Below are 10,208 nucleotides of genomic sequence, written 5' to 3'. Positions count from 1 at the left end.
CAGGCTGGAGTGCAGTGGCATGATCTTGGTTCACTGCAACCTCTGCCTCCTGGGTTCAAGCAATTCTCCTGGCTCAGCCTCCCAAGTAGCTGGGATTACAGGCATGCACAACTATGCCTGGCTAATTTTTATACTTTTAGTAGAGACGGGGTTTCACTATGTTGGTCAAGCTAGTCTCAAACCCCTGACCTCAGGTAATCCACCCACCTCGGCCTCCCAAAGTGCTGGGATTATAGGCATGAGCCACCATGCCCGGCCTTATCTTGCCTTATATTTTTATCCTTACCATCTCTCAGCTTGCAAGTCATTCTACCATTATTCTTAACTATGCTTCATATTGTTTTTGGAAGTAAAATTTTATTTGTTTAAAACAGAAGAAAATCTAATCAATGTGAGAGTAGAGGGACTTTGCCATTTTCCCAATGAACTCACAACATATGATTTATCTACATTTGACTTGCAAAGGATGTTAGCTAACATGACAAACCAAGCTTTAGGAAATCTCTATTTTAAGCAGTTAACTTCAAGATTTCTTTAATATTGCCCAAAGAACATTTTCATACATTATCAGAAGATTTTCTCCTTTTTGGATACCGAATCTAAATTAGCATGGTTTAAGTAATGTTTAATGCATTAATCCCTTCCACTTCAAAGAGGTAATACTGTCATAGAAAGCAAAAGAAAATTTGAGGAAGTGCTAGAGATGGATAATCTTCTTGCTAGGAGGACACCCAAGTTAGCAGTTTCTTATATAATCCTATATTAATAAAAGCAGTTCAAGAATGGCCTCCAATTTTGTTCAATCACTTAGCATTTCTGAGATGCCTATCAGACCTATAGTATATACACTGGGAATAGTTTCAGGTAAAAACAAAATTTCTATATGGAAAGCATTTTTGAGTTTATGTCACTGAAATTGGGTTTAGCTGTTGTGTTGTTTTGAATAATATGGCATTTGTTAAAGTTAAAGAGAAATAAAGAAAGTCACTGTCAGCCTGTTTGGGCTGGTATAACAAAAATTCCATAAACTGGGTGGCTTACAAACAGCAAACATTTATTTCTCACAGTTCTGGAGGCTGAGAAGTCCAAGATCAAGGAGCTGGCAGATTAAGTGTCTGGTGAGGGCCCGGTCTTCATTGAAAGTGCTTTCTTGCTCTATCCTTACATGTTTGTAGCACAAACAAGCTCCCTCAGATCTCTTATAAGGGCATTTTCCACCCTCATGACCTAGTAACTTCCCAAAGGCCCCATCTCTTCATACCATCTCATTGGGGATTAGGCTTCAACCTATGAATGTTAGAGGGACACAGCATTCATCCCACAGCAACCATCTGGATTTCTAGAACAAGGAATTACTGGTTAGCAGTAAACGTTTTCACTGCCCATGTTCTTATAACAGTGATTACCAATTCGCTATGATTTTTCATAAAATGCTCTTGGAGGCAATGTTAGCTTGAAGCCTGATGAGAGGCTATCTTGAGGGTTGTGTCCTCTGTAATAGGACATATAAATGGAAGGTTAGAAAGCTGCTTTCAGTGAAGATTGTCATGAAGACAGGTCTGGGAGCTTTGCAGAAGAAAAAGCCCTTGGTGAAGGGCTGAATGTCCCCTAAGGAACATGGACTGTCACAAAAAAGGTTTTCATTCATTCTCCTTTGGGGATCAGAGAGGACAAGCTTAGAACCAGCTAGATAGTAGGGGAATAATTTGAAAAATTCCCATCCAGAATGAATGAATACATTGTTTCTGTGCTACAAGGGTAATCTTCTAATTTGGGGAGTATTAAATGGTGTTAGGAATGGAGATGAGGAAGAGTAGTGGAATGGGAAGAGGCTGGGGACTATGAGGAGTAGTTATCGAATGCTGCTTAACAAATCACCCTATACTTAGCAACTTCAAGCAACACATATTTACTATGTCACACTGTTTCTGAGGGTTAGAGATTAGGGAGTAGCTTAGCTGGATGGCCTGACCTGGGGTCTCTTATGAAGGTGGTATTAAACTGCTGGCTGGGCCTGCAGTCGGGTCTGTAGAATCCATTCACAAGATAGCTCCTTCATGTGGTATGGACAGGAGACCTCATGTGGGCTGCATGATGTGGTAGCTGGGTTTACCCCAGAGTAAGTGATTGAGAGGAAGAGCAGGGAGGAGACCATAGTATATACAATGACCTAATCTTAAAAGTCACACACCATGACTTCCACATTATTCTATTGGTGAGAAGTGAGTCACTAAGTCCAGCCCACACTCAAAAGGAAGAGAATTAAATTCCCATATTTTGAAGGGAGTATCAAATAATTTGTGGACATCTTAAACTATCACAAGTAAGATTTCACGTAAAGCTAAAGAAAAGAGAAGTGGGAGACGAGAAGAGTCAGAGCTCTAGAATTTAAAGGTCTTAGTAGAATTTAATAGTCTCAATTAATTTGCCAGAAGGATGTAAGGATATGCTTCCTGTTCTTGCCTCTGATGACTGAACTGTACTCTCCTTTGTCCATACATCCTCGTTTTTTCTCATTTACATGTTTCATTATTCTTTAAAACCATTTGCTCATAAGAATACCTCCTCAGGGTAAAAGCAGAGCTGTGAAAACATTGCTTAAAAGGCATAAAACAAGCATTATAATAATATTAGTGCTAGGCAAAACATGATTTTGAATCTAGGGGGAAAAGTTCATCCTTTGTTAGTCGGTCAGTAAGTTAGTCATATCTTAAGCACTCACTAAGAGATGTTTAGTGAAATAGATGCATTAAAACAATAAATTGTTAATTTGTTCATTTGTTTATCCCGCAAAAATTTGCACCAGACTACATGGTAGGTGCTGGGAACATAAAGAAGGATGAATAAAGAAGGAAGTCACAGTCTGGTATGGGAGAGATGGACATGAAACCCATAATAACTATATCACATGATAAGCTATACTTGAGTGATCACCTGGTTTGTATTTATCTGTGATTCTTCACCTTAATTACTTCTTAAGGACAGAACTGATTTTATTCAATTCTCTATTACTAGCACCCAGCACAGTGCCTGGCCCACAGAAGGAGCTTAGGCATGTCTGATGAATGTGTTGCTAAATCCAGTGTATTCTAAAGGTTGCAGTACTTGGAGAGACTAACTAGCTAAACACAATAACAGATGCTGGCTGGCTTTCTTTCCCTTCCTGCTAACGGTAATGAAGGAGGTATTTTTGGCTGTGGTTGCAGGTGTGCTGACTTCTTACATGACCTTCTCTCTCCTCTGCAGATGCAGCATGGTTCTCTCTAGGAATCTCCACTCCTGGGAGGCAGCTTTGGGCCTCACCGAGCTCTGGGAGCTCCTTCGCAGTTTCTCACTCCTGTGCCTCCCTGTGCATCCTTCCTAGGGACCTAGCGGACAGTGCATTTAGGCTGCTGGCTGTAGGAAGCTCCTCTCTGTTTTGTTCAGGGAAGATGCATTTTATTTTTAAAGCCCAGAATAGGAGTATCTATCTCTTTGTCCTAAAATTACAATACTTTAGGCAGGGATAATTTTTCTTTTCTTTACTTCTTCTTCTTTTTTTTTTTTTTTGGAGGTAGGGTCTCATTCTGTCATTCAGGCTGGAGTGCAGTGGCATGATCAGGATTCACTGTAGCCTCTACATCCTGGGCTCAACGATCTTCCTACCTCAGCCTCCTGAGTATCTGGGATGACAAGTATGCGCCACCATGCCTGGCTAATTTTTCTATCCTTTTGTAGAGACGAGGTTTCACCCTGTTGCCCAGGCTGGTCTCAAACTCCTGGGCTCAAGCAATCTGCCTGCCCAGGAGTTTGAGATCAGCCTTGACAATATGGTGAAACCTCACCTCCCAAAGGACTAGGATTACACACATGAGGCACCACACTAGACTTGATTTTTCAATACAATGTTAAGATATGGAGGGAAAGACCCTCACCCATATAAGGCTTAACTAGAACTAAGAGTTCAACATCAGCTTGAGGAATATCAGTCTTTGCACATAAACAGGTTCCCAGGTTATTTACTACAAACAATAAATGTTCATGAGGTTTTAGTTGTCTTTTCTCCAATAGTGGATATTCTATTTTAGGGCATTTCAGCTAAAAAATTAGTTGATTTGCACATTTCCAGGTATTACTTAGTATAAGTAAAAATGAGCTCATATCATCTAAAATACAAAATATGCCCAATGTTACTGGCAAGATTGGTTGGAGCCTGCATTCTTATAAATGTGTCTCTCTGACTGACATCAAGACCAAGACAATTACAGAGGACACTGTAGCCCAGTCCCAGGCAGAAATCTGTATGCTTCAGGCAGAATTGTTTATGTCAGCTATTAAAATGGAGATACAGTTATGTTGGAAGGTTATATGGCATTTTATATACAACAATAGATAGATGAGAAAAGTATTACCCATACAAAGTGATTAACATTAATTAATGAATGAATTTCATTCACCCATCCAGTCATTCAGCAAATAGTTTATTTATTTATTTATTTATTTATTTATTTGAGACGGAGTCTCGCTCTGTCACCCAGGCTGGAGTGCAGTGGTGCGATCTTGGCTCACTGCAAGCTCCGCCTCCCAGGTTCTCGCCATTCTCCTGCCTCAGCCTCCCAAGTAGCTGGGACTACAGGCGCCCGCCACCACGCCCGGCTAGTTTTTTGTATTTTGGTAGAGACGGGGTTTCACTGTGTTAGCCAGGATGGTCTCGATCTCCTGACCTCGTGATCCGCCTGCTTTGGCCTCCCAAAGTGCTGGGATTACACGCGTGAGCCACCGCTCCTGGCGCAAATATTTATTGATTATTTGTAGGTACCAGACATTGTTCTAGATATTGGGGTTCAGTGGTAAATAAGAGACGAGGCCCCTTTTCTCATGGAGGCTGCATTTTCAATGTGGAAAGACAGATTATAGACAGATAAATAAATAAAAACAAACAAGAAAGGACCCAATGATAAATACTAGGATGAAAAATGAAGGCCTAGGTGATGCGATGGCAATTGAGTGGTCAGGTTCAGCTTTTCTGAGGCATTGGCAATCTAGCTAAAATTTGAAAGGCAAGAAGGAACCTGTCACCTGAAGATCTGAGGAAAGAGTGTTCCATATAGACAGAAGAGAAGGTGGGGACAGTGGGCAGTAAACTTGGGTGTGGGAGAGGAACAGAGAGAAATGCAGAAGTGAAAACACCAGGAGCTCAGTAAGGGGACTGAGAAGCAGGAGAAAGAGTGGAGAGGTGGCCAGGTGCCGATCATGAGGCAGGATGATGACAAAAATGGAATAGAATGTAAAATAGGAAGAACATTGGAATCAGATGATATAAAAATATAAGGCAGAGATTTGGGAAAAATTCAACTTGCTCCAGGCATGATTTTCATCTGGAGCTTACTAGTATTTAAAATTGCCTCTGATGAAGGCAATCTGCAGCGCCATTCTTTATTTGTCTTGAAATAAAGAATAAGACACTTTTAAGTCCTTTTAAGAATCTTATATCCCACTGTAGTGCCTATAACTTACAACTTTCCCTTTGATTATCAACATAATACATCTTTATGACAGAACATTTGGAAAATACAAATAAGCCAACAGAAGAAGGAAAAAACCATTCCAAATCCAGCCACCCAAGAATAACTATTGTTAACAATGGGGCACAGAATCTGCTATGGTCTGAATGTGTTCCCTCAAATTCATATGTTAAAACCTAACTCCAAAGGTGATATATTAAGAGGTAGAGCCTTTGAGAGGTGATTAGGTCATGAGGGCAGGGCTGTCATGAATGGGATTAGTGCCCTTATACAAGAGGCCTGAGGGAATTTGTTAGCCTTTTTTGCCCTTCTGCCATGTGAGGACCCAGCAAGAAGGTGCTATCTATGAGGAATGGGCCCTCAGCAGACACCAAATCTGTTGGCAATTTGATCTTGAACATTTCAGCCTCCAGAACTGTGAGCAATAAATTTCTACTACTTATAAATTACCATATCTCAGGTTATTTTGTTATAGCAGCTCAAATGGACTAAGACAAACTCTCTTTATGTTCATACAATGCAGTGGTTCAGAATACAAACCATGGAGTCTGGGTGAGAATCATTGCTTTGCAACTTGCTAAACTTGTTTTGCAATTTGCTAGTTGACTTTCAGTCTCTCTTAATTGCTTATAAAATGCCACATGACTGTCTGCAATGTCTTTAAGCCTCAGTTTTCTCATATGAAAAATGGAATAGTAATCTTACTTTCTTCATAGGACTGCTGTGATGATTAAATGACATAAGCCATGTAATGCTGATTTAGTGCCTCGCACATAATACATTCTTTAACGTGTTATCTATTATGCTATTATCATTTTACAAAGTTGGGGTTATACTGTAAAACTTTCCATATATAAACTACCATTTCAATTATCACTAGACATTTTTAATAGTTACATAGTATTTTGCTACAAGGATATGATATTTAGTTAAACTCTGTTATGGGATACTTTGGCTTTTTCTAAATTTTCACTGTTTAATGAAATTCTACAGATAAAATATTGCAACTTTCATGTTACTTCTCTAGGATAAATTCTATGAAGTGGCTGGGTCAATGGGCATAAATATTTCCAAGACTCTCCTGAGGCATATTATTATGTCTTCTGCTATGAATTTAGATAATACCCTGGGTAAGAATAATGTCCGGAAGTAAATAATCTACGTATATGTGAAGTTTTGGAGGAATGATTTACCATCAGTTTAATGTAAATACTTTATCTCCTCTTTCACCACACATTCACACTCTTTTTTCTCCACACCTGTTCACACCTTCTGGTGGGCACCATTTCCCTTCATTCCTTAGAGAAGCTTCCCAGTACCAGGCTTCTGGTTAAGCAACTCTGTTTATCGTTTTCTGATTTGCTGGGAATTCTGTACTTACCATTCCTTTTACTTGAAGACATAAACTTACAGGGTTTTAGTATATTGGGAATCCCAGTCCCTCAACTTACAGGTGATATGAAACTAAAGGAGAGTGAACAAGTGGTTTGTCCAAATTGGTCCTGTGGGCCATGCTATTGTTAGACTGCTAAGTAATGCTGGATCATTTCTTTATCTTTAGAACCTAGATCAGCAGCCAGCACATGTAAGCAGCCAGTATGGTTTGCTGAATGAATAACTACTTAAAGTAAGTTATAGCCTCCTAGGATTTTGTAACTGGAAAGGATCATAGAGGCATGGAAACTAAGGACTAGATTGGTTAATGAGATGTAAGTAGTTATATAATATTAGTGACAAGTTGGAATAACGACTCAGGTCCCGGTACAGACAAGGAGAAGCCAGGAGATGTGGCTTGCTGGGGTGAGATGGGCATGAAGAGAAAAGATTAATTCTGACTTGCTCCAGAGGGGGTAAAACCAAGACTAAGCAAAACTTCAAGTTGCTGGTAGGCCAATTTCAGCATAATATAAGAAAGAAGTTTTTGATAATTAGTACTGTCCAAAATGGAAATGGATTTTCTTGAAAAGAAGTGAGTTGCCCCTAATTGGAAGTGTTCAAATAGAAACAGGGTAAATAATTTGTGAAGTGCTTTAATAGAAAAAATTTTTTTGGTTTGTGTGTCTGGTGGGGATAAACGACTTTTAAGGTCTCTACCAAAGCTAAGATTAAATGATTTGTGAATATGTATATATATATATATCTTGATACACAGATATTCTTCCCTTGTTGATCTGTTACTTTGTAAGTAAGTCTTTTGAATGTGAATTCATTATCTTTCTCATTCCAAATGAGACCAGATACATTTAAATGTCTTTACTTACCCAAGATTCCATGGGTTTAAAATAATCGTTTTAGTGGTATTTCAGTGTGCTACACACAGTAGGAGTTCAAAAGATAAAATTTAAATTAGCTCTTAATTTTGGAAAACCTACATTTAAGGTAAATTGAGCTACAAGCTCCATGCATTTGAACAATTTGACTGAACTCAGCTGGTCTCAACCAAATAGATCAGTTGATCACATTCAAGAGCACTAAATATTCATTAGCTTTATTTTTTAATTAAAAAAGGCTAAAATTAAAAGAATGAATTTGGATAGATGGTATTGTGGTGAAATAAAAGTGTTCTCTTATTGGCTTTCTGAATAATAATCTGAAATTATGACTGCAAGTCTTTCCCAGAATTGAAAGAATCCTTTAAACATTAAACTGCAAATATAATTTTATTGCACTTCAAGTAAGAGGTACTGAAAGACCACCCTTTTAGTGTAATCCTTTCATGCAAATTCTAGGAAGACAAGTCACATAAATGAACCATATTCCAGAAGTGCTTTCAGTTTTCAAGATTTCATATCCATAATAGAAATGGAGCTTCCAACAACTTCATAAGTAAGTTCAGTGAAAAGCTCCACTCTCAAATAGCAATCTAGCAAAGCTTTGATGAGTAGCAGAGATAGCATCTGTGATGCACTCTTTTTGAGTCTACCCAGGAAGGAAATGCATTAAAAAAACAGCAAAAGCTGCTTTCTGTTTATTTATGTTTTTAAATTTTTTTATTTTATTTTATTTTTTACTTCTCTTTCTTCTTTTCTCCCTCCTTTCCTCCCTCTTCCCTTTTCTCTCTCTTTCTCTTTCTTATTAGAAGCCTAAATACAGAAATCAGTGTTCCAATCAGGTATTCACTTGAATTATCAACAATGTTTTGGACATTCTTAATAATAAAATTGGCTCAAGTCAAGATGGACTATTCATTAGCTAGAATATTCCAGCCATACCCTTTTCTCGCCTACTTAGGAACATATATATCACACAGGCAGCAAGATCTTATGTTTCAGATGTTGTGCTAGATGCTAGTGAGCTAAAAATACAAGGCATGAACCTTGGCCTCACCGAGGCCTAGCAAATTCATAGCATTGGTTCACCATAGAACCTAGACTAGACTCAGAGTTCTTTCTGACCCAGGACTCCTGACAGTCATTGCTAATCTATTGCTGAATTAGCGTAAGAGGTAATACATATTTGTCATCCCTGGTGGGAAATCAAATATTCTCTAGCACATTGATTATACCAGATTCTGTACCAAATGATTGTTTCATTCTGACAATCATAATCATGGCTATTTCATGTCTATAATATAAGACCCATTTCATTCCTATCTTGCTGAAGTTTGATTTTTCAAATGCCACTCTCAGGAGCATGAAACAGAAAAAACTAATTTTAAGAAAAGTTACCTCCACTGCTGCTTTTGCCCTTTCAAACTCTTCTTCTAAGGAGTGGTTTCTAGAAAGTAATGCACTTCCCCAGCGATGTTCTTTGGTCAGTCGAGCCTGAAATCAATCATACACATAGTGTTATAATATTAGAATCACATGATATTATAGAAATGTACAGGTACTTTTCCTTTTCCCATTTCACTTCTCTAGAGTTTAAGAATCATCTGTGATTGATGACATTTTTGGAGTACTGGTATGATGTTGCCTAAACTGAGATGCTGTCAAAATGTGTGTGAGCATGCACATGTGATTCTTCCAACAGTGGGTCTCAGCCCTGGACATACTAAAACCACTCCTCAGGCCTCATCTCCCAAAGATCTTATTTTAATTGGTCTTGATTCCAGGCCTTGATATTTTAGTTAACCTCTCCAAGTGATTCTGATACACAGCTAGGATGGGCAATCTCCATTAGAAGTCTAGTTTCAGCTTGTGAGGAAGATCAGCCTCCGGTTAAAAACATAAAAGCTGCAGAAATGAAAGTGTGGCTTCCAGGCCTTTCTCCTTATGTACACAGCAGACCCTCATGCAGAATTCTCTTCCTTTTGCTTTCCCTCTGTTGGCACTGTCTTATGTCTCATTTATCAGGATATTGCTCTCTATTAAATAATAATGAATCACTTAGATAAAATCGTGTCTGATAAGGCCAACTGCTTTGCCACAATTAATATGCAATGTAGTATATACACATCTTAACTTAGCTAAATGCAAACATTTTCAGAAGACCTTTCCCCAGGAGTCCACTGTAATTAAAAAAATTAATTTTTAATGTCACAAAAAATGAATACTTATTTTGAAAAAAATTAATCATGGAAAATAAGAGGTGGACCACTAGACCTTTTTCTCTGCAGTTACATAAACATTTATACACATAATGTGTATGGTAATATGTACAGTAATGTGTTTCAAAACATATGAAACATAAAAGGCATGTCATTCTTCAATTTTTTCACTCAACAATTTACCTTGGAGAGTTTCCTTTTTTTTTTTTTTTTTT

At 38.2% G+C, this 10,208-nt stretch overlaps 1 protein-coding gene across 2 annotated transcripts in view; it reads right to left on the bottom strand.

The window, feature by feature from the left end:
* The window catches only part of PEX5L (peroxisomal biogenesis factor 5 like), a 186,139-nt gene that overhangs the window by 60,538 nt on the left and 115,393 nt on the right, over window positions 1-10,208 (bottom strand). For both annotated transcript variants that reach the window (XM_017877125.1, XM_017877118.1), the window contains exon 8: window positions 9,173-9,268. In XM_017877125.1, the coding sequence (XP_017732614.1) occupies window positions 9,173-9,268 (96 nt within the window). The remainder of the gene's footprint in view (window positions 1-9,172; window positions 9,269-10,208) is intronic.

The sequence above is a fragment of the Rhinopithecus bieti genome, unplaced genomic scaffold (assembly GCF_001698545.2).
Source record: "Rhinopithecus bieti isolate Rb0 unplaced genomic scaffold, ASM169854v2 scaffold_76, whole genome shotgun sequence".
Taxonomy (NCBI): domain Eukaryota; kingdom Metazoa; phylum Chordata; class Mammalia; order Primates; family Cercopithecidae; genus Rhinopithecus; species Rhinopithecus bieti.
The sequence above is the reverse complement of the archived record's forward strand: the minus strand, read 5'-3'. Positions and strand labels throughout refer to the sequence as shown.